The 26,414-nt window shown below is 36.8% G+C and overlaps 1 protein-coding gene across 1 annotated transcript in view; it reads left to right on the top strand.

The window, feature by feature from the left end:
* Positions 1 to 26,414, top strand: part of si:dkey-106n21.1 (solute carrier family 23 member 2) — a 122,059-nt gene that overhangs the window by 42,667 nt on the left and 52,978 nt on the right. The window contains exons 9-10 of the mRNA XM_051931166.1: positions 7,586 to 7,839; positions 9,709 to 9,873. Of these exons, the coding sequence (XP_051787126.1) occupies positions 7,586 to 7,839; positions 9,709 to 9,873 (419 nt within the window). The remainder of the gene's footprint in view (positions 1 to 7,585; positions 7,840 to 9,708; positions 9,874 to 26,414) is intronic.

The raw sequence follows: 26,414 nt of genomic DNA, 5'->3' as shown, positions 1-26,414 counted from the left end.
GCTGCTAGGATAGGTTCTGGATATCCACGAACCTAAATGGGATTAAGCAAGTTTAAAAATGTTATGTTGTATCATTTTATCTAATGCAGTCATTTGTTGGCAAACAATTGAGGGTGCAGCAGAGTAAGAAATTTGCCAGTCCTGTTTGGAATATACAGTATCAGTACATGTAATGTTTGTTAATTATTATGTATTAGAGAAAAATGCACAAATGAATTATATGTTAAAACAATGAGAAATTAAGCAAAATGGTACCTTTTACTGGCTAACTGAACAGATTACAATATGCAAGCTTTTAAGGCAACTGAGATCCCTTCTCAGGCAATATTGCAATTACAAACTTTTTGAAAATGGAGCCCTAGTTGCCTGAAAAGCTTGCATATTGCAATCTGTTCAGTTAGCCAATAAAAGGTGCCATTTTACTTCACTTTTTGTTGCATCCATAACGGCTAATACGGTACAACACCCTACTACCACAGACATGTGTTAACTGACATAACAAACACACAGTAGGGATTGGTCCTTAATGAAACAATGGCTCTTGAATTGCTTATTCTAGTGTAAGCAGGAAAATGCATACCTAATTTTCAAATCACATAAATAAAATGTATTATTATTAGTATAAATTGTTATTTTTTAGTTTTTGGGAGAAACCCTTACCATCTTAGTTGTTGTATTTTGCAAAAATGTATCATTCACTCTTAGCAGTTCTGTAATCTTTTTACAAACAATTTACAGTATACATTAAACTTACAAAATGAGAAATAATATTTTACAACCTGCTCAACAACATGCTTCAGTGGTTGTCTCATTAGAACACCCAAAAATTCTAAGGAAAGTTGATCATTTGCAAAAGCAAAGTCTTAAACGACTCCTGCCTGAGTGTGTTTTTTTCAGGAAATGTCTGTTGTCTGTGATGTTCTTATGCTTTATGAAAACCTGCTGATGTAAAACCCATAGAACAAATTTATGTCAATTATTGTCTTGACATTACCTTTATAGACACTTCAGTACATGAGAAATGGTACCAGTCAGACTTTTTCTTTTTGGGCACATACACCGTCAGCATGGCACTGCAAGAACAAAACACTAGCGTGGAGAGTCACTCATATACTGAAGTGTCTATAGCTGCAGATGGAAGCTGCCATCGCACTTTACATAACTGATCTTTTCCTAAATAAGGAGTAGCATTACACATGTACTTTGTCAGCATGCCCATGTTGATCAAACACAGGAAGCTCTGCTGTCTACTTGTGACTTTACGCTGTAGGAAGATAACAGAATAAATATAAGTAAACAACACTCGATCTGGCTTTTATATAAGTAACATATAAATGTTTTTCATATGAAGACCATCAAAAAACATAATCACAAACAGGACTTTGCACGATACCTTGGCGAGCTCTGTAAGACGTGCTGTTTCATTGAAGGACACGTGTGTGGCAGATTCACTGGCAGAATGACGCCCAACCCGTTGCTGCATCCAAATGGTGCCATCTTTCGCCTTTATGCCTGGTGCAGCTACTTTGTTCTTATATGTGAGTGGGCGTTTCTTGCAAGGAGTGCTTCTGTTCTCTTTCTCCAATATAGAACCCTCATGCTCATCTGAGTCCACCTCTGTTATAGCACGTCTTTAATTGAAAACAGCAGTGTCAGATCTGGGTGAACATCACTGAGAGAATAAAACTGAAAAAAAACCAAAAAACCCTAACCTTTACAAGTACCATAAATTTACACCGGCTGTTACAGACTCAAATCAAATGTATGTTTTTATTCTATAGTAGTAACAATAAGAGCAGCTCACTACTCAAAATGGTAAAGCTAGGAAGGGCCAAGAATCAAACCCGCAACCTCTTGATTATGAGTCAGCAGCTCTTACCACTGCACTACCCAAGCGGTCATGTCAGTGCTGTACCCTAACCCAATTTCTTTTTCTTCGGTTATATTCTTGAATAAAAGCGCACTTGTTTTGTTATATGTGAACCTTTTGTGAAAGTGTTTATTTGATATCTGGACTTCAGTCTTCACACATTATACACTGAATGTCAAAATTTTGTCATTAGTACTATAACATGAAAAAAGTTTCTGTTTTAGCTATGTGTTCAACATTTCTTGCCTCACATTTCCAGTTATCCTACATTTACTCAGATCGTTGTAGACACAGAACACACATGAAATGCATGTGTTCCAAATAACAATATATTATTTACCCTATACAACTCCAGGCACCTCACACCCAGATAAAGAAGACTTGAGTTGGGAGAAGTTTTTGCCCGAGTTGAGTTTCGGCGGTGGGGGGATGGGACAGCAGGCTGCTTCTGCTGATCAACACATTTACAAAACAAAAGACACTAATAGAGAAGTTTGAAGGAATTTAAGGTGGCCCAGGATTACAACTTTTTTCATAGGTTTCAGGAATTCTACTGTTAAAAGTAGAAAATTGAAAGACATGGTGTTCATATACATTATTTTTCTTATTTTAAAAGTTTAATAATTTATGTTTCTTTAAGCCATACAACCTTCACTGCAATTTTTTTTACATGTGTTTACAAATTACAAGCATGCAAATAGGTTGTTTTTGTGTTACTGCAATAAGAGCATTACTGGAATCATTTGTTCAGGGTGGCATTAAGCAGACTAAGCAAATTTGTGGATAGCTTTTAAGACACACTGCCTGCCTGTAGATTTCCATCAGGACACACCAGAAAATCTCTCTCTCTCTTTCTATATTGTCACACATGCATGTCTGGGAAGTATCTTATCGGCTCTGATAAGGTAAGCAATACCACCCCAGAACGAGAGGGGGCCTTATCTTCTCTTTCCTCCTCGGCAGCCAAGAAAAAGCACCCAAGAGGGAAAACTAACCCACCCATGCCCTGAAAAACTCCTCCCTTTCCAGTCCCCAGAAAATAAAGCCAGCTCATTCTGGGAAAGGTGGCATCACATGCTACACTGACTATTCCAGAGGACATAGCTCATACTACTTACATCTCCCAGAAAGATTGACTGATGTCTGATTTTTTGCTTGAGCCATTTGCAGCTGTCTTTTCATTTTTTTTTTATTAAATGGGGGTCCCAAAGTGGTACCCCAACCTTTCTTGGATTTCTGAGTTGTCTGCCTGCCCAATCACTTCTTACAATATACACATATATGCAGTGTACATACACTTACAGTATATATAGGCCAATTTCTGCCTGTCCAGCAATTACAGTCTGTTGGGCGTATTCTGCATCAGCATTAACATTTGCAATTTGCCGTCTATTTTAATATATTTTCTAATGCACATAGTAATACAATGCATGGCATTTTTCAATGAAAAGATGGCATATCACAAACAGCACTGCTATTAAGAATACTATAGCAAAGTCCATGTAACTGCGGCAACAGAGAAACTGATGTTATAACTTAATAATGGAAAAGTTCAATATAAAAAATAAATGACACAATAAAGAATATTAGAGGGAGTACTAATGTCATTATAGTCCATTAAGTATTCTGGTGATCTGTCGTCATTAATGTAGAAAAATGAGAGCAGGAATAAGTAGTAAATTCCTCTTAACAATTATAAAGAGAGCATTCTGGCCTCCAAGTACAATACATGTCATCAGCCATTTCTCTCTGTCAGTAACCTCTGTTGTGATTAATACTTCCTTTTATCAGCCTTTCTTATTTCCTATAATTTTTCTTCTATATAATATAAGCCAGTTTCTTTCCATATGGCAGTTACACTTTGGTGTATTCTGTGTTATTGTTTGTAATGCACCTTTTACTGAATTGTATTTTTGTAATGTATGTCATAATAAAATGGATTGCATTTGTCAATCCAGCAGCTGGCGCATGACAAACAGATAGATAGATAGATAGATAGATAGATAGATAGATAGATAGATAGATAGATAGATAGATAGATAGATAGATAGATAGATAGATAGATAGATAGATAGATACTTTATTAATCCCAAGGGAAAATTCACACCGCTATTGTGAATTCTGAACCAAATGCCATATATCTGAGTCAACAGACTCAGGAAGCTTAATTTCAGGCAAGGCCAGTTTTGCTAAAATTCAAGGAAAAGGCTTTCAAATTAGTGTTCCACCCAAATCATCAAAAATGGTTTAGTAATCTATGTCAAATTTAAATAAAGATACATGAAAAAGCACAGTAATGTACGGAAGTTCTGAACCGCACAGTGAAAAAAAATTTGGGACAACCCTTATCTCGTATGTACATGAAAATATCTTGTACGTACGAGATACTTTCACGTACGTACGACATGTTTTCACGTACGTACGAGATACTTTCACGTACGTACGAAATACTTTCACGTACGTACGAGATAAAGTTACATTAAAATATTACAAAAGTGCGCTTTGGGGCTACCTAATTATGCCTTTACCAAGGCTTTGGCGCTTCAGTTTGACGTCACTTCCAGCTCTTGTAGCGCGGTGATATAAAAAAGCAGACAGCTGGGCTTTTATTTATTAAAGGAGTGTGGGATGGTAGGAGATGAGTTTAACTGCAGCTTGCAATACCTGTGACATATGTCAGGTACTGCCCAGAATGTCAGTCACGAAATGCCCATCGCATACCCCGTTACACTATGGTTAAGATTAGGCTTGTAGGGGGGTAAGGGTTTGGGTACGTGCTTTGTTTACAGATATTCGTCTGCTCACTCGTACGGAGCACCTGAGGAGATATGGTGTTTTTTTCTTCCTGGGAAACAATTTAGTGCGTACTATCTCATGCCCACCATGTATATATATCATGCCCACCACTTACTATAGCCTGTGCACCAGGTGCTTTAAGGTCGCACCGGCCAATACTGCGTGTGCTCCTCATACATTCAGATGAGCACCAAATGCCATCGCGTGTTACTGTACATCATTTTCTGGAAACAGGACATATCACTGAACAGTCTGATGTTTTCCTCACACAGTTAGAGTCCACAGAAATAGATATTGGCAAGTTTATAAAAGCAGGCTATGCATTCAAGCCCAGATTGTTAAATCCGCGAAGCAGCACCACTAACCACTGCACTAATTTATAGTAAAAGGAAATGACATTAGTTAGCCATCTACTTACTAGCTCGCAGCTTCTTATTCACACAAGTTACGAAAGGAATTCATATTTCACGTATTGAGTACATGTGAAGTTTATGCAGTCCAATGTGGGTTCACTATTTTAATGCACTGGTAAACCTGGCACACTCGATCGCTTATCTACACCAATGAACTGTGGGATTTAACGTGCATCTAAAGAGTTAAATCCAAAATCGGGCCACTTTACCTCCCGCTGTTTTCAGATAAGAAATATACGCTTGTAAAAATGCCAAACTTGAATATCCTAGTCAAATCCACCGGCACACTGGGTCATCCGTTGCACTATGCAAAACGAACAGCGATCTTTAAAAGTAAAGCAGAGATCCGTCTGCTTTTTTATATCACCGCGCTACAAGAGCTGGAAGTGACGTCAAACTGAAGCGCCAAAGCCTTGGTAAAGGCATAATTAGGTAGCCCCGAAGCGCACTTTTGTAATATTTTAATGTAACTTTATCTCGTACATACGTGAAAACATGTCGTACGTACGTGAAAGTATCTCGTACGTACGTGAAAACATCTCGTACGTACATGAAAGTATGTTGTACGAACGTGAAAGTATCTCGTATGTACAAGATATTTTCACGTACGTACAAGATAAGGGTTATCCCAAATTTTTTTTCACTGTGCAGTTCAGAGCTTCCATAGTAATGCATCAAACTCAACAAAATAAATTGCCTGAATAGCAAAAGGAAAAAGTAGAAAAAGAAGCTGTAGTAAAGTGTACAAGAGAACAAATGTAACCAATGAAGTATCGTGCAGAAAACAATTAAGTGAAGTACAACATGCAAATGAAATTGAAGAAAAAAATCCCAGAGTTGAAGCAGATGGAGATGATACAAGAAAAAGTCAGTAAAACTCTGTATTAGTGTTCAATACTATTACAACGGGATTTAGTTATCTTCAATTATGAAAACATATATCATTCAACAAAAACCAGTGACCCCAGAAGGTCTAGAAGAATTTACATTAGCAAATTTCAGAGAATGTTTCTGGTTCCATGAATCTCTGTTGTGAATACTGCAGAAACTTTGTAGATGAGAAGAACACTGTGTTACTGCACTTATATTTTAAAAGTAAAAATGTATTGTGAAATGTATACCTAAAGTGGTAAAGTGGTTTTGCAGAGGCACCATATAGTAATCTTATGCAGTTGTTTACCTAGTGGAAACATTCAAAAATACGTGAATGATGCATCTTTGATCAACTATTATCTTCATGCTGTGCTAATCTCTCAAAATATGTGCAAGACAATGATAAAATCACTGCGGTGTAACTTCAAGGCTCAACAGTGCATTCAAAGTTCTCTTAATAGAGTATATTGTTGGTTTTCAAAAATGTAATCTGATTAGACACATAGCACTAAACTAAACTTTTATAACCTGATATGAGGATTGTTTACATCTCTATGACTAACCCAGACAACAGATCCATATTATGTGAAAAACTTATCAAAAACCTCAGAAGACTTTGTTGAACAGTTATGTTATCCAAAGATCTTGACTATAAATTATTCTCCTCTCTTACTAAATGAATCTTACCCTAGAGAGGTCTATTAATTTTTTACATCTGAGATATCTCACTTAAAGGTCTTTCAATGCTGTATCAGTTTCTCGATAAACACAGGGAATTTCAGTCGCTGTATTACAACTTGCCTGAACAAGGGCTCTGAGTGGCCTCAAAAGCTTGCAAATTGTAATCTTTATAGTTAGCCAATAAAAGGTGTTGTTTTACTTGACTTCTCATTACAGAATTATATTTTCTAAAATTGGAATATTGTTCCACTGTTCATGTGTGTATTTTCTTCTAATGTGAAATCCACATAGTTTATATTAATAGTCAAGACTAGTGTTGATTGGCAAAATTTGCCAAGACCCTTTTACAACAAATTTTGAGGGTTTACCAGTGACATTGTTAGCTAAACTTTCCCATGAAAATTTACCATGGGGCCAGCTTAGGTGAACATTTTTTTCCTAGCTCCCCATGATGCTTTGTGAGGCCAGCTTGACTTTACAGAACTGTAGCAGCCAGTTCTGGAAGGGGACTTCAATACCTGATCTGTGATACCTGACTGATTTGTGTCATGCATGCTCATAATTGTCATGCTTGTGTACTGTAAATATACTCCACCTCACACTTCATAGTGCTGCACGTTCCACTTTGCAGATGCGTGAATAATTTGTGGCATATATATGCATGTGTGAAGTCACTACCCAATTGTTACTCCTACCTGATTTGCACCCCACGTGTTTTTTAAAAAAAACTTCATACCTTTCCTAGGTATGGCAAATTCATAAGGGTTCACTCATTGCTAGTCAAGAATATCTCTGAAACGTTTATTAAATTATTAATTATTGAAGTAAATTGGTATTTCATATTGATGAGTATTGTTAGTTATCTGTCAAAGCAGCTCAAACTAGTAATGGAAAAAACTTTGGAGTATATCAGTTTGAATTTATAATTGTAATTTAATACTCTTAATTGTAGGTCAGTGGGGTCTTCCAACAGTGAGCTTATCTTCTGTGCTTGGCATGATGTCTGGAGTTCTAGCCTCAACTCTAGAATCAGTTGGCGATTATTATGCATGTGCCCGACTTTCGGGAGCCCCAGTACCACCATTTCACGCCATAAATCGTGCAGTAGGAATCGAAGGCATTGGATGTGTGGTGGCAGGCATCTTTGGAACAGGGAATGGAACCACATCCTACAGTCAAAATATTGCAGCGCTAGGAATTACAAAGGTATAGTTTTGTTTTGTTTCTTCTTTCAACTTGTTGTAATATTGCCTTTTGTTTCTAATACAGGAAGCAAAATTTGGCTAAAATCTTTGAAATGTTAGCCAAAATCCAGTTGAAAAATCTACAGTTCACACATCTCATTTTCTAAATCCACCATTTCTATTAGAGGGTCATGGAGTTGGCATCTGTTCTTTCAGCATTGTGCAGAAGACAAAAACTAACTCTATTTAAGCTTTCCTAGGGTTAGCTCAAAATGCCCATGAATAGAGCATAAAAAATGATAAAACCAGAAAATAGTGCTGCAAGAATCCTGATGAGGGTGCAGAAATATGAACACATTTCACCAATCCTTCAGTCACTTCATTGGCTCCCTATCCATCTCCGTGTTGAACACAAACTTTGTCTGCTTAGTCACCAATGTATCCATGGAAATGCTCCACTATATCTTAAGGAACTCCTTATATTACAATCCACTACAAGAAACTTCCGTTTTGCAAATGCCTACCACCTTTGCCATTGTACAATGGGAGACTGAGTCTTTGCAGCCGCTGCTCCACGGCTTTGGAATGCCCTACCAGAGAGCCTGAGAACACAGCAGATTGTGGGCTGTTTTGAAAAACAGCTAAAGACTTTTCTATTTAGGAAAGCTTATTAACAAGAATGCTACTAATTATTGTTGTTTTATCTCTGTTTTTATCTTGCTTTGCCTTTGTTTAAACTTTTTATGTAGCAGTTTGAGATTTACTACTAATGTAAAGTGCCCTATAAATAAAATGCATTATTATTATTATTATTATTAAAATAGGGTCACTTCATAGTTGCTAAGGGCTCACAACATGAAGGCTTGGTAATAAATTCTAGTGCAGCAACTGGAGCTCTTTTGGTCAGAAATTTTGGAGTCTTAATAGAAAAATACTTTTATGACTCTTGATTTTTCTGGCAGAACATCTCTAGAGCAAAATAATTTTTTGAGTCTTGAATTTGGTACCAGGAGGTTTGGATTATTGTGGTGGCACCTTGACTTCCAGTCACAGTTCTTTCCTGAGTGGTGAATACACACCTTCTAGTCACTGAGAATTTATTTTGAGAGTTTATTTTGTTTGTGACAAAAGTTTGCCAGACCTAGTACTTTTTTATTTAGTGAAATCTGACTTACCATTCACAGGGAATTTCCAAGGTTTGATTTTTTTTGTGGTGAAAATTTGTCTTCTATTCGCAGTGCTCTTTCGAGTGGGTAATGCTCACCAAGTTTGAATTTTTTGTGATGAATGTTCACCTTCTAGACGCAGTGGTTTTTCACATGATGAAATCTCACCTTCTAATCACAGTGTGAACTTCAGTTCCTTGTACAGATTCAGTGAACAAGTGCTCTTAGAAAGTCTTCTTTTTGGTTTTGTGGGTTTGATTCTTGCTATTTTGTTTCAGCTCAGTCTTCTTCTTGGTGTTATTCTATTGTAGTATTCTTTCCTAACAAAGATAATGGTTACGCCCTCTGGTTTAAAACAACAAACTTCAGAACTCAGAAAAGTTCATTTTTTGATTTAATTTTTTTTTAGTTCTCAAGAATGACAACATCTTTTATTTTATTTTTGAAAGAACTATTTATTGCTTTTAACATTAGAGCAGTTCTCAGTAGAGCAGTGCCAGTAGTCAAGCCAGGGCAGATGGTTTGTGCAGATCTTATGGGACCTTTCACGTTTTTGTAACTAGCACCACAGTGCATCTCCAAGAAGCAACATCTCCAGCTGCAGAAATGCATCCTCCTAACTCCCTGTTTATGGTAATTTAGACCAGACATACGACCTGCACAATGTAAATCAATAGTTATTTTTGTACCAATCATAAACTTTTCCTGCATTTGTCTTCACATAGGTTGGAAGTCGACTTGTTCTTCAGTCAGCTGGAATTTTAATGTTGTGCATTGGCCTGTTTGGAAAACTAGGGGCAGTTTTCATCACTATTCCCAACCCTGTCATTGGAGGAATGTTAATGGTTATGTTTGGAATGATTTCTGCTGTGGGGATCTCTAACCTACAGGTAATTGTTTAATGGAAGATATTTAGAGGTGGCCTCCAATTAGAACTTAAGAAATTGAACAAATGAAGTCAGTCTATCAAGCTCATTTGTTTAGCTAATAGCTAAGCTGTCTTAATATCTCATCCCGATCTTTCTTAAAAGTTCTCAAGGTTTCTGCTTCAAGTCCATGTCTCTTTAGATTGTTCCAGATTCCCACAACTCTTTGCATAAAGAATTGCTTTTTTGCTTCAATCATAAATGCACTTCCCCTTAACCTCCACTGGTGTCCTCATGTATGCGATGCACTATTAAACTGAGAGAATGTTGCTGGATCTACTTTATCAATACCTTTGTGGATTCTGAAAACCTGGATTAGGTCCCTACGAAGTCTCCTCTAAACAGGTTTAACTCTCTGAGTCTGGTATAGTAGGGCATGTCTTTAAGTCCTGGGATGCACTTGGTTCCTCTCCACTGCACAGCTTCAAGTGCTGCTATGTCTTTCTTGTATGGTACACAGTGCTACAGATGGGGACTTATGAATGCATTATATAGTTTGAGCATAAGTTGAAAGAATTCAGATGGATTGACTTTATCAATGCCTTTGAGAAGCTTGAAAAGTTGGATTAGCTCCACACAGTGTCAACTGCTTTAGACTAAAAAAGTTTAATTCTCTGAGTCTGTCACAGTATGACGTGACCTTAATCAAGGATGCACTTGGTTGCTGTCCTCTGCACAGTTTCTCAAGTGCTGCTATGTCATTTTTGTAGTGTGGTGACCAGAAATCCACACAGTATTTGCAGATGCAATCTCACTAGTGCATTATATAGTCTGAGCACAATGTCACAACCTAGACCCTTAAACATTCTTCAGAAGTTGCTTACTGCAGATCAGTGTCTCCAATCTTTTATTTATAATTGCTGCTCACATGTAGCATTTTGACTTTCCTACATTAAACTGCATTTTCCAAATGTTCACCCAGTTCTGAAGCCTGTCCAAGTGTTTTTTTTTTTATTTTTTATTGAATTTCTTAAAAGCATACAACATTCCATACTATCAAGTCAACCTTAACAAAACTAAATTCAAATCAAATCATCCCTCAGCCATGAGAAAGAGAATCTGCCATTTCTCCAATTTTAGTATCATCTGAGAATTTCACGTTTACTAGGTACACTGGAAGCTATGTCACTGATAAAAATCAGAAAAAGTATCAGGTCCCAGGACGATTCTTCAGTAGAAGAGGATCTTAGCAACAAATTTTGTTTCTGTCAAGACTAATGTTCACTTAAAAAATGCCATTAACACAAGATAGCTTTAGTAACCAATATGGACATTTGGGATAAGGATAGCATGTGGCTTAGTAGCTAGGGTGTTGAGCCTTATATCAAAGGAGATTGGTTTAGTCTTCTGCTATGGCTTGCTGCGTGAACCAAAGCAAATAGTGTATCCTGCTGGTGTGCCAGTTGTAAAAAATTCAAATGTTTGTAGATCTTGCTTAAAGCTATTAGTTAAAGAAGCAGTATCAGTTTTGTAACATTTAAATCAGTGGCAGTCAATTCAATGTCAATCCATATTCACTAAATAGTGCCTTGCTTTAAATTATTATATAGTTTTATATCAAAGAAGGAGCCTAGCCAGCGGCATCAGGTACAAAGCAGGAATCAGCAATAGAAAGGGCATAAGTCCAATGCCAAATACACATACACATGCTTAATAGGGCCAATTTATAGCGGCCAATCTACTAACTGAGCCTTTTCCATAACCACAAAATGCAAGAATGTCTGAAAACGCATTGCAATAATTAATGCAAAAGGAATATTCAGACAGGGCTGACTTTGAAAACTATGTGATTTTCAATAAGGGTTTACTTTTTTATGTGGGCTTTAGAAGAGCTAAAACTTTTTACAAGGTAATATGCTTGGCATTAGGATAGGGCGGCATTTCACATGTCCTTTGTTTTTGAAAACTGGAGGATAGAGGGAATGTGATGAGCAGTAATGTTGACAGATGCCACTAGATGGCAGAATATCGCTGCCTTTTTATAAGAGTTCAAATTTTACTAGAAAAAGCCTTTCAGTTATTTAAAACAGTTTTTAAATATAAAATGAAAAAAAGTGCAACTATTCTTACTAATGTATATTTTTAAAAGTAAGCTGTACATAATATAACAATCTAAAGCTTGATTAATCCTGTTCAGGTCTGGCATCATCAGTTAAAATACAGTAATATAACTTGGGTGGGGAGCCAGTTCACGCAAAAGCCCCCCACACAAATACCCACACTTTCACTGGTACAATTTTAAGAAGCCCAATTATGATACATTTAACACTGCCACAATGTAGGAAATGAAACAACTGAGGAAATTCAGATTCAGAGGTAAAAAGAATCTATAAAAGCAGTCTTCTAGAAATAATATAACTGAGAAAATATGTCTTAACAAAAGCATATTTACTTCAGGTTGGTGCAGTTAGTGCATTCTGGTGGAACAGCCACACTAAAAGATGTGCATAATACAGTAGGTCAATTGTTAACTCTAAATTGGTCCAGTGATAGGCTCTGTGCCTAGTTATTTGATGAAAGCAGATTGGGAAATGTATGAAGGGATGACAGATCAATATAAATGTGGAGTATGTACAGTATGTACTGTATGTATGTATATATAATGTATATATATATATATACTGTATATATATATATAGTTTATATATATATATAATATACAGTTAATATATATACGGTATATATATATTATTTGTCAGACACAGGCTAACTGAAGAAAGATCAATCCCCTTTCTTAGCACTAATCCTCCTTCAAGAGTTCTCAGAGTGTTATCTCTTATATAGAGCCCCTGCTTCTTGTGAGGGAAATAATGAACTACCCCTCTTCCAAATGTGTCAGTCTTTTTAGTTTGTCATTGAGAGACATAACCAGATGATGGCAACTACATCAGGGTTTATACTTCAAAGGAAGATCTCACACACTGGTAATTAGAGTGCCCATCTACTACTACTACTACTTGGGCAGTAAACTCCAGGCAACATACTGTAAGAAGACCTGGAGAACTTTCACAGACCACTGGGTGGCAGCAGAGAGTTTCTACATAAATGAAGTGGCCACACATTATACTGAATTACAGAGTCAAAGCACCTAAAATGCTGCCTAGAACCTGAAATTAATGATTGACCCTTTAACTAGAAGTTTGTGACTAATGAGGCAGAGGTTCCACGGGCAACTAGAATGAGTTATGGTGGAACCTGTTTATGACTTTCGAAGAGTGTTCCTGAAGTAAACGTAGCGTGATGGCCCATCGTGGCAACCTGGTGCAACTGAGTACACAGAATGAGAAAGAAAGGAAGAAGAAGAAGAAGAAAGATTGGGTTATGTATGATAGTCCATTTGGGGCCTTTTCAGTCTAAACGTCTGGAGATGGTGAGCAAGTAAGCTAGCCACTTCAGGCAGGTAGTATTGGACAACACTCAGTGCATGAAGCCCAGTAGGACAGGTAGGGTTTGCTTTTCTTGTATTTGGTTTATACTTTTATAACTTCCATTTTCCTATCCCCACTTTGTGTGTTTTTCTCAAACACTACTTTAACTCCAGGGTATTTGACATATACTGTACATGCACTATGCTGTATAGGTAAAGTAAGAGTTTATGAAATCTATAGTTAAATGAAATCTATAGTTACAGACTCTCCATAAGAATCACATCTTCCCCATTCTAATGAAACCTTTAGTGTTATTATGTAGTATGGGATAAAAAATGTGTGACCTACAAACAGGGCAGGTTTGAAATTGTTTTAAAGTGTTATTGCACAATTGTTGATGACTGCCCAATTTCATAGAACAGATTCCCACTGTTTATATTAAAGACTTGTTTGATGTCAAAATTTAAATCAAAGCTGTTGTTCAAATTCATACATATCGTATTTTAAAATGCAAATTTTCAGAGGTCTTTGTATATTCTTAAGCAGGAACACTTCATTATCTGTGCTGGCCCAATTAAAGCAAAATGTCTGCCTTTTTATATTCTTTCTTTAAGAAAATAACAATATTTTTATCTTTCTTTCTACATATTTATCTATAATTTTATATCTACAATATGTTTAGGCTATGCTTTATCACTATCTATCTGTCTATCTTATTCTTAGTATCAAAAATATAACCATAGCTTAATTTCTGCTGACTCAGCTGTTTGTACTCATCTGTCATCTTTAAATTTTCAGTACAAGGACAAGGACTAAAACAGCTTTTCATTATTTTAAAAATCATTTATCAAAAAAAGACAGAATTATATAAAACATATTTAATCATGTATGAAGAATAAAGTGAAACACTATTAATATTTCTTCTGAATATCATCTTTGAAAAGCACAAACTAAATTAAAACATGATGTGCCTTATTACACACATGCCAGGCTCTACCATTCACCCCTAATATTTATATCTTAAAAGAAGCTCAATTTATGGCCATGAGCACAGTAAATTAAACCCTACTCTTTTTGAGGCTTCTAGTTGGGTGGTCTGATCCGACAATGACTTCTCAAGCTGTTTTCAATTCCATTGATTGTCACAGTGGTTTTTAAATAAAGAAATCCATCAAACATAACCATAATAATTATTATCCTATATCACAGCAAAACACAATTACTTCTTACACTTTATAATAAAAAATGCCATCCAGCCATTTGTTTCCTGACCTTCACATTTAGTTCACAGCCACAGAGAGTGGTCACATTGGCCTTCCCTCTGGTTAATCTTATGTATGATGGCTTTAGGCTGGACTGTGTGCTCACTAAGGTACAGTAGGTTCTACATATTGTAAATATTAATTTGATGTTGACAAAAATAATGCATTCTGAGAAAACAGAAGAGCTTGGCTTTCTCTCCCGTGCTACCCATTATAATATGGCAGGGATGGCAATGCAGGCACCATGATGCCAGAGTGGTGTGTTGATTGTAAATATTCTCCCCATGATCATTTCCGAGAACTGTTTTTAAGATGATTGGCCATATTAATGGGAACTACTGTAATTGAAATGAACAGGTAGGCAGATACCCCTTCAGAAATTTCTGGGATAGGTTCAGGCTCCTGGTAATCATGTATAGGAAAAACAGGATAAAAAATGAATGGATAGATGGAATTTGTAATAACATGATCTTGCAGTCTGAGATAATACAATCAATCACAAACTAAACATATTATATACGAGGGACATTTAAAAAGTTTCCGTACTTTTTTTTAACTCTATTTGTTAAGAATTTCAAAAACAAATTACATCACTTTTCTACATAGTCAACTTCCTTTGCGATGCAATTTTCCCAGTCACTGACACTCTCAGACATAACCAATTACTACTTCTCTTGTCTTTACCGTTTGCAACAAAAATATAAAAGTGCAGAAACTTTTTGAACGTCCATCATAATAAACAAATTATTGATAATTAAAAAAGTGTATAATCTTCTCTACTCAATTTAGAGTAAAGCTGGCTAAAGTCTATGCCAGAAGTACCAGATCAAGACAGGATCAAACCCGGACAGTACACAAGACTCACTCACTTACGCACACACACTTTTACATTTACTCTCACACAAATTATTGATAATTAAAAAGGTGTATAATCTTCTCTACTCAATTTAGAGTAAAGCTGGCTAAAGTCTATGCCAGAAGTACCAGATCAAGACAGGATCAAACCCGGACAGTACACAAGACTCACTCACTTACGCACACACACTTTTACATTTACTCTCACACTCACGCAAGTAACATTTTGAAATTCTAAAAAATGACTACATCTATAGGGATGCAGAAAGCAATTTGGAATACTTTGCACACAGATATGTGTAAACTCTACACAAACTGATTAAGAATGAGATTCATACCTAGGGTTCTGGAGTTAGCAGCGTTTACCACTGTATTATCAGTCCTATGGCACCACAGACCATGTGTCATTTGTGAAGTACCTGGGGGTACTTTTCCAACTCTGACATGTTTTTGGTCACCAACTGAAAGAAATAAATCTTGGAGGCCAAATTCAATCACACTTGCAGAACTCTTAAAATGTATGCAACCTTCACAAAGTTACCTCACAATTTGTAAGATGAAAGTAGTCTATTGGGTTTCATAGGCAAACAAGAGGAGATGAAATAACGAGTTGGAATACATTCTTAGGCTTTTGAAGAAGATCATCAAGGAAGAGTTACGGTTTATCTTTGTATAAAGTTAATTTAACTGCTTATTAAATGGCTGTTTAATCAAGATAGCCAAAAAAGTCTGATGGAAAACAGGTGTGTGGGTATCTAATGGAAGCACAACAAACTCCAAAGTGAAACTGCTGTCAATGTACTGTAAATCTCATTGACTCTTCTGTATAACATTGCACTGGATTGGAGACATAAACCATTCTGGAAGAAACAGTTAAGCACATAAAAGTGTTTTTCAGTCTCTTGAATTTAACAAATGTATGTTTACATTCCTTCAGATAGATATAGAGCTGATTTATTTCATAGGTCAGCAGCCGTTTTCATATGTCTGTAGAGGTAGAAAATTCTTTTTGAGAGACAGTGTCCCCCAAACATTCTGCAGTTGTATTTCTACTATATGTAAAATGACCTGCACTGGAAATTACCTTTAATTCCATATAATCACTTTCAACTCTTAACTTAATAAATACAGTACCTCATAATACTTTTGCTCCATTAATTCCTACTCCCACTAATTACTTCTTTAAGGTTTCCTGCTTTGAACATTTGTTAATCTAGAGTTGTCATAAATAATTTTTATGGATTCAAATGTGAACTTGGATTTAACTGAGATTTATTTTCTGAATTATTTTGGTAATTTTCCTGCTGAAATGTAGATTTCTAACAGGGCATTAGATGATTAGATGCCTAAAGCAACTTTTGTTGGAAAGAGTGACTTAATCTTTAACTTTTTTAATCCTAGTGACCAATTATTTGTGAGAATTCTCTGTAGAACCCGTACTGTACTGGGTTAAAAAAGAAAAATATAATTTTTCATTGGTCACTTGTTTCTCAGCACAATGCAAACACTGGATCAGCTAAAACTTGAAATAGTTCAGAGGTTACTTTCGGCAAGGTGACAGTAAGACTGTATGTTCAAGAAATGGAAATGTGGTATTAAGGGAGATCTCCTAGAATTATCAAAATGAAGGCCAAACACCAAACTAAGAAGGGAAATACCAATTAACCCAACCAAATCAGGAGAAACAAATCTTAAAATAAAGCAAAGGCTCTGGCTATCTAATGATTCTTTCCCTAAGTAACAATTTGCTATCCAAGGATTTGAAATTTGTCAGTTTTTATCCACAGCTTTGACAACAAATTTACCGTTACATCACATCATGATATATGTAACAGCCAAACCAGATAGAGAGACCAGCAGCAAACATGGTTACCATCACCAATAAGGCTGAATTCATAAGAAAAGAATTCAAAATGAAGCCAAAATAACATCATGTTTAAAAAAATGATAAGAATCGCAAAAAATAACCAAGTATAGACAAAAATAATTCTAGAGATAACAAATTCATACTTATGATATGTTAGTGTTAAGATTTATCACATGAAATATATGAATTTACAAAAAAATGGTCTAATTAAAAATGATATCATCCCATACATAATATATGCATTTCGCCCAGTTCTTTCAACACATTGTTCAGCTATCCAAAGTCACCCAAAGAAAGCTGTGCACAGGAGATCCATTCATAACTTGACTGAGCTTGATGGCAGCATTTAAACCCCACAATGGAATTGTTTTCAGAACAATTCCTAAAATCACTTTCACGGTTAAAAGTGGCTTTAGAAAATCCCCGTGCCATCTTCTCAAAGTCCCCCTCTTCTGCCCTCAGGTATTATTGTCTTTTGTAATTAAAGATTTAGGCACCCTTCATTACTCCCATGTTTCCTGCCCCTTGTAACATTCAGCAGGTTTCCATCTGTTTCATGATAGCTTCCACTAGTTAATCTACTGGACTTCATCTGACCTCCACCTTTTTCTTGTATTGTAGTTGACGCTGGGATATCAGTTTAACATACTGTAATAGTTACTAGTATGGCTTTCTCTTCTACAATATGAACACTGCCGAGCCTGTCCATAGATGTGTGGAATATATATAAACTCCTGCCAATAGGAACCTTTCTTGATTAATTTCTCCTGGATTTTCCTGTACACTAAATTTTGTTTTGTTCATGATTGCTGTAGAGATTTATTTCCCATATTTCTCAAGTAAATATCATGCATCAGCCTTAGTTTTACTTTTTCTACAATAAAATGTTTGGCTATCTAGACTATGCATCAATGGAAACATTTTGATACATAAGAATAAAAGAAATTTGACAAACAAGAGGAGACCATTCAGTCTTTCAAGCCTGTTTGATTAGCTAATAGCTAAGCTGTCCCAATGTCTTATTCAGATTCTTTTTAAAGGTTGTCAAGGTTTCCGCTTCAACTATATGACTCAGTAGTTTGTTCCAGAGTCCCACAACTCTTTGAATAAATAAGTGCTTTCTGGCTTCAGTTTTGAATGCACTTCCCCTTAATTTCCACTGATATCCTCAAGTACGTGATTCACTATTAAACAGAAAGAATGTTGCTGGATCTACTTTTTTAACTCCTTTGAGGATTTTTAATACCTGGATTAGGTCCCTACACAGTCTCTTCTGCTCGACACTAAACAGATTTAATTCTCTGAGTCAGAGTAGGACATGTTCTTCAGTCCTGGGGTGCATTTCATTGCTCTCCTCTGCACAGCTTCAAGTGCTGCTATGTCTTTCTTGTACTGTGGTGACCAGAACTGCAGACAATACTCCAGATGTACTAGTGCATTTTATAATTTGAGCACAATGACCTTTGACTTAAATTCAGCAGTTTATATGACATAATATTATCTTAATTTGCATATTTAATTGCTTTTGTACCTTGCTTAGTCAATGAAAATGTTGTGTCAACATAAACCCCTCAATTCTTTTCAGAGATTGCCTCCTGTATGACAGCATCTCTAATCTTATATTTATAATTAATGTTCCTTTTTTGCCCAAGCAGTGAACTTTGTACTTTTCTACATTAAACTACATTTTCCAAGTGTTGACCCAGCTCTGAAGGCTATCCAGATCTTTTTGAATTCTTTTTGCTGGCTTGTCAGTGTCTTCCATCCTTCCAATTTTAGTGTCATCTGTAAATTTCACAAGTTTACTAACTAAATCATAATCAATGTCATTAATCTAAATCAGAAAAAATAATAGTCCAAGACACACCTGAGGGACACCACTCCACTGGAACATTCTCCTGTTATCTGTACTCTTTGTCTCCTGCCGGTTAACCAACTAGAGATCCAATTTTGTAAGTTACCGCTGATGCCTACAGTTTCTATTTTCAGAATTAATCTTTGGTCTGGGAGTGTATCAAAGGCTTTTTGAAAGTCTAGGTAAAGTATTTTGTTCACTTTGTTTTTGTCAACTATCCCGATTGCTTATTTAAAAAAATCAAAAAGAATGGTTTGGCAGGACCTTCCTTTAATAAACCTATGCTGGTTGCTATTTAAAATATTATTTTCTTTTAGGTGATTTTCTAATTTATTTCTTATAATAGTTTCCATAATTTTGCGTGGCAAAGAAGCATGATTAATTGGTCTGTAATTACTAGGATCCATTCTGTCTCCTTTCTTGAAGATTGGAGTCACATTTGCAACTTTCCGGTACTTCTCCTTTCTGAAGTGATTATTGAAATATGTCTAATAAGGGTTTATAGATGTCGTCTTTCATTTCTTTCAGTACAATTAATAAGATTCCATCAGGGCCAGGGTTGTTATTAGTTTTCAGCGTATTGAGGGCTTGAAGCACATCTGACTCTACAATTTAAAAATCTATGAACTCAGAGTTTGTTTTTACTTAGCATGAAGCATTACATTTGTTTTGTCCTTTAGAAGTGCTTGGGTGAAATATTTGTTCAGTTCGTTTGTTATTTCCTTTTCATTTTCAGTTATTTCTCCATTTGTTTCCCAAAGGTTTCTGAAACTCTCTTTTATCAACTCTTTACTAGAGTAGTACTGAAAACATTGCTTGCTGTTTATCTTGGCATCACTAGCAGTTTTTATTTCAGCTTCTCTTTTGACATTGCAAATGCTTTTTTTGATCTCTTGCAGTAGTTTCCGGTATTCCTCAGAATTATCTGGCTTTTTAAAAATGTTCTTGTACCTTGATCTTTTCAGTTTTACTTTTCTAATAATTTATCCATTTTGGCTTATTTTTTAGTGACACCAACTATCATTTATATTTGCTGAGTTTTTCTGTACTCATTCTCTGTTTTGTAGATACTTCCTCCTCCCCATAAAATTCACTTTCCTCAAGTTAAAAAAAATCTTCGTGTTGGTGTACATTTGTGTGTTTTCAAAGATAATGTTAAATTTTACCATGTTGTGATGACTGTTGCTTAAAGTATCAATACCTTCTGTTCTTATTTCTCTGTTTCTGTTGTTTAAAAAGATGAGATCCAGACAGGAGCCATTATTTGTTGGGCTTGAGACAACCTGGGTGAAAAACCAGTCCTTTGCCATTCACACCATTTTCATTTCCTCTTTTGTATTCCTGATAGGGGCTTCCCAATCAATGTTTGGAAAGTTAAAATCACCCATGACCACTAAGTCCTCTTTGTTGCACATATGTCTAATTTGATTAAATAATGCTGTTATCTAGCATATCAGAATTTGACAGCCTATAGCAAGCTCCAATAACCACATCTCCGGCTTTCTTCCTTACTGGTATCCTTGGCAGCTGCATGCAGTGGTAGACAAAGCTATTGAAGAGTCATTTTCGACTTTGTATAAGTATGTTTATTTATTTAGTTATTGATTTTTTTAACTTTTTAGCTGAACAAAATAGTCCATTCATTGCTCAGTATTGTTATTTCTGTATGCATCAGTCTGTGCCCATATACTGTAGGTGTCGCTTTATATGCTGCAGAAATAACAACATGTGCTTTGTTTTGGGCTTCTTAAACCCTAAATCAGGCTATGGTATTTCTCAGCATTTAGACAAATAAGTTGTAATTTTTAGACACTTAAAGCTACACACCCATTCATACTCACAACACACACTAATTTGATATTGCCGATTCACCTAGCTTGTATGTGTTTAGGGATAAGGGATGAACACCCATTTTCATTCCAAGTCAACATGTAAACTTTGCATGAATAGACCAGGTTCAAGATTCAAACCCAGAATTCTAGATCCACGAAGCAGCAGTGTTACCATGCCATCCTACATCTATACAGTATTAGGTTTGCTGGTAAATTACTACATTTCCGTTGCTATTACTTTATGGTGCTATTTTTCACCTTGGCTAAACAGTTTTAGATGTGTGCGTGGTTCAGTATGTTCTTTTTTTATATGAAACAGACTGCGACCAGACAAGGTGAACGTGAATATGTCTTTAACCCAGGAAAAATAATAACAAGAATCGATCATAAAATGTATTGCCTTCAGTTTCCTTATGTTGTCATAAGCATTCCTTACAAGTGTGAAAGGCTTGTTTTCTGAAACTGATCATCTACAGAAATGTAGGAATAATGCATTCTAAAAAATTATTCCACTGTCTAAGAGGATACAGAAGCATTGCATTTTGTTATCCAAATACCAGTAAAATGCATTGCTTGTAAATTCCCACAGATGGCACAAAAAACTTTGTCAATGGTGAATTGATGATATATTCTGACAAAAAATTTCTTAAAATACAAAGTACTTAGTTGCCATAACATTAAGATGCCTGTTTAATCCAATGTAGGGCTGTGGGGCCTCTACCTCTGCTGAGAATCCTCCTCTGGCTTTTTTTCAGAAGGCGGCGCCTGATGCACTTGGGGAATTTATTTTCAGACCTCTGAAAAAAAAAAATAAAATTGATTTCAGTCTTTTTGTGCAAGCTTTTTTATAGAAAACCATTGCATTGATGTTTCAGCGGCTTTATCATCATTCAGAGTTATTGTGTGGTGTCTAAGGAAAGGCATGGGCCCATTTAACCTGTTGTTGTCTAAAACAGACAGGAGACCATATCTTCACAATATACAGTATTAAATACAGTGTCTCAGTGTTAATGGCTGCTGCCTCATTGCTTCAGCGTCTTATCTTGGAAACTCCCTGCATACACGTTACACATTCTTCTGGCATCTAGTTTTCCAGCCACATCCCAAAGATGTGCAGATTAGTTTAGTTGGTTACTCTAAATTGGCACTATGTAAGTGACTGTGGATGTGACAATGCGGGTTCTGCTCCATGCTCCCGTCTGACTTCTGGGAGCTCTGAACCCGACACTGTCGGTAATGTCACCGATGAGCTGGACAGTGAGGCACAACAATGAAGCAAAGGGGATGGTGCAAAAGTGCAAAGTGCTTTTATTAAAAACAACAAAAATCAGAGTGACCAAATAAATAGTAAAGTGCAGTGCATCAAATATAAGTCATTAAATAAATAATCCGATAAAACGAGTGAATTGTGGAGGTTAAAAACACAATGAAGAAATCCTTTAAAAACAACAAGGCTAAAATAATAGCTGGAAGCAGTCTTTTAAAACACAAATCCCAGTGCATCCTTTTTTAACCCGGCAACTCCCCTGCTTTTCCCTTCCGGGCCCCGCAACAGGGGAGTTGCTCTACCAGCATATGCAGCTTCTTCAATACTGGTCTGGTAGCACTCCGATCGCCAGCTACATCGGGCTCCAGCTGGACCGAGACTTGGGTTTCTTCTCCCAGCGGCCAGGGCACTCACGCTGGGGCACAACACGCCCAAAGCCACCACGACTGCCGCTATCATCAACGGTCAGTCGACTTCACTGCCGGTCACTCCAGCTACTCCCAATTACTCAGCTGGAGCGACCGCTTCAATCTTCCCCCTCCGAGAGTTGGCCACACTCCTCCGGATATCTCCTACCACCTGCCTGCCTTTGCTCAAGCGAGCCTGCTGTCGCTCGCTCGCTCGCTCGCACCGGCTCCCCACTTCTCCAGCCTTAACCTCCCATTCTTTCTCACTCTCTTCCTTTTTCTTTTTTTTCTCCTCTCCTATAGCCGCCTCGCTTCTATTTATTACGGGGACGTGGATCAGATGTGGCAATTAGCAGCTCCCAGTACCAGTTACGGATGCGGACGACTCCTCACCTGTGCACTTAAGTGAGGACCCATCCGCATCACGCATCACCCTGGGAACTGCTCCGCCACACTGCCACGCCCCCTCTCTAAGCCGCGAGTGCAGCGACTATTTATTTAAAAAGTGGCCCTGTAGACTTGAGCTGTGGACCCGCTACACCACAGTGGATATGTGTGGATTTCTGTCTCCTTCCTAAAGGGTTGGTTAGTTCCTACTTGTTTACCGATGGTAATGAGAAACACTTTGTCGAGTTGTAACTTTCATCTGGATGAAGTGTGGAGATACTGTGTCAGTCTAGTATAAATCCCTGTACAATCCATCCATCTTCTGAACCTGCTTTATCCTGAGCCGGGCAGTGGAGAAGTCCCTAATCCTTAGTAAGAGTCCCTAATGCTTAGTAACAGTAAAAAAATATATCACATTTGGGAACAGCTGGTGATAGTGAAAAGAAAAATTCAACTCCAATCTGCATACGTTAATTTAAGTAAATTCAATGGGTTTCATCTTTTTTATACAAAAAGTAACAGAATTAATTTAATAAATGTCTAATGCTGTATTTATTATGCTATCACAGCTTTTGGAGCTCCGACTTGTGAAGCTTCACTTTCTCACTTTATTGTGCTCATATGAATTTTTGGTCAGACTATTCCAAGAAACGCAAGGTCATATTTGTTACTTGGTCTGAAAAAAAGTAATTAAAGATAAACAATTTTTTTGTAATAATAAAGAGTAACTAAACATATTAAATGTGTTTCACTAATTCAACCACATGAATGGCATTTCTGCCTGACTGGTGTCGTGGACACCAAGCATGGACTGGCATCCCAGCTGGGATGGTTCAAGGCTCCTTACCTGGCTGAGAGGACAGTTTAACAGAAGGATGGAAGGAGACTGCCCCAGTCTGACAGGTGGCAGCAGCTCTCTGATGGGTCTGCCATGTACACTCCTGCAGGGCTTCATGGGAATTGGAATTCCAATGGGCAGCCCTGCTGGGTCTCACCAGAGGGAGCTGTGAGGAGGAGGTTTCCGCCTTTTAGGGATGTTCTTGCTGACCTGGAAGTGCTTCCTGGATGCAATGTGGCAGCACCAACAATACTCCCAGGTCCAGTATAAAGGAAGCCATTCCTCCTCCTCAGAGTTAGGTGGAAGGGAACAAAGCTCACCTGAAGTAGTGGAAAGACAAAGAGGGGAAGAAGACAATTGTTTGTATTTAGTGCTTGTGTAACATTTGAGAGAAGCTTGTGAGAGGTATTTATGAAAATAAAATCTTTATTGAACCCAGGACCTGTATTTTTGTTGGTGTGTTTGGAGCTTAGGGCTCAGTGGCAGCTCCTATCTGGTCACACTGGGTTATATTTTTTGACTGAGGTGAAAGATTTACATCACTCAGGTAATAGAGTAGCTTTGTTTTCTACAATATGTCTGACTTGTATCTCTGAGTTCGAAGGACGTTCATATAGAATTTTGGATTTAACGTCTGTGTGATAGCATGTGAATGCAGTGTAAAGCCTACAATGTATCTAGCTTTCATGACCTACCTATACATATTGTGGTCACTAATACTTGCATACTCTGGCCAGATAGTGATAGTTTACAATTTTAATTGACCTGATCTACAGCTTTTAAGTCTTTGGACATTTCATTTGTGATTTGAAAGCTGCACTCTCACATTTGCCATGAACATTGGATAGGACACACCATGAGACAATATAGGCAGGTGAGCAGCTTTGAATGAAAAACAATTCTTGTTTACTCTCTTCTATTATAATTTACTTTGTCTTATGTTTCTTGAAAAATGTCTTAACAAATGTATTTACATCACTGATGATTAACTGTATAAAAAATTATCATATTTGAAAGAGTTTTCTGATAGAGTATGTTCCATGTTTTTAACTAGGGTCTTCATTATTCTTTTCCAAATTACTTTACAGAAGCTCATGAGTTGTGATATAAATAACTAATTACCAATATACTGTAACTGCTTTCAGCGAACAATTCCAACCTTTGCTTTTTATAATCCATGTCTGCAAATATGCCATTCAGGGTTACCTGTAAACTGAAAATGTGCTGTAAACAAGTACCACAAGATCAGCAAGAGACCATGGCAGCAACACAATTACGGGCTTATGATATCCTGTGGTCTGTCAGACACTGAGGTTGGAGCAGTTTACTTTAAACCTCCCTTTTGTATTCTTTGTTTCTTAATTAAAACAAAGGATTTAAGGGCAGAAAGAGAATGACAGGAACTAAATGTATAAAGTACACTTTGGATGAGTCACCATGAAATGCACATTGCAACAGTCTGCAATGTAAATGTTAATTCTAAAGTATGTGTTTATTTAACTTTTGTAGTTGAACATGTTCACACAGTAGAACTGTCACCTAGCTCTTTATGATACAGCTAAAATAATCCATTCAACTCAGTAATGTTTTATTAGTAACAATATTCCACCATTCACCCATTTTCAATCCCTGCACAGCCCAATAAGGAGTTATATAAGTGATAATAGTAGGATTACCAGAAATCAAATTTTATAATTTTCTTAATCTCCATGATCCTGACCTTGATTAAGAGAGTTAAATAATAACATTAACAGCAACAGTGAAAAGCTGAATACTGTATCATCAAGATGTAGGCCATTTTAGTACATAGTGCAGTGTTAACCGTGATGTGTCATATCTCCAGGGTTCAAATCCCAGGCCTGATCACTATCTGTGTTGAATTGTATGTTCTCTTCTCACCTCTGTAGGTTTTACTCTTGCATTGCAAAGAGACATAGGGTAGGGTATTTGGCAACTGTCAATTGACATTTTGTGGGTGAGTGTACTCTGTAATGGACTGGCACTAGTATTGATCAGCGAGTTTTGCCAAAGCATTATTTGCAGTGAATTTGCTGTGTTTGCACTCACCCTTGTTTGTCAAATTGTTTACTGATAATTCAACCAGTTTAGGAGAATATTTTTTCCCAGTGGCCTATAATGCTTTGAAAGGCCAGTGCAACATCTCCTAGAGCTATAACAGCCAAAATTGGACAGGAACGCCACCCAGGTATATATATTATGCTGATCATTTGCATTACAGACTCTCTGGAACAAGTAAAAGTTTTATTTTTATGAAATATACACAGCAAAAAGAGTTATCTCTGCTTGTCACCAAATGTGCAGGTCACTCTTCGAGTTCCACGTCAACATAAAAAAAGGAGGCATTTGCCCTATGCATGCATAATTGGCCACATGGAAATAAAAAACAAACCTTGAGGGAGGCGGCACCCTTCCTCCCCTCAAACACAGGAGACTCTATGCAATAATAATAATAATAACAAAAGCGGTATTGCTATTTACAAGACGTTTGTATCTTTTTGATAGAAAAAAAAGTGCAAAGCATTACCATGGATCTTCAGTGCGACTTC

This window comes from Erpetoichthys calabaricus, chromosome 1 (assembly GCF_900747795.2).
Source record: "Erpetoichthys calabaricus chromosome 1, fErpCal1.3, whole genome shotgun sequence".
Lineage (NCBI taxonomy): Eukaryota > Metazoa > Chordata > Cladistia > Polypteriformes > Polypteridae > Erpetoichthys > Erpetoichthys calabaricus.
The sequence above is the reverse complement of the archived record's forward strand: the minus strand, read 5'-3'. Positions and strand labels throughout refer to the sequence as shown.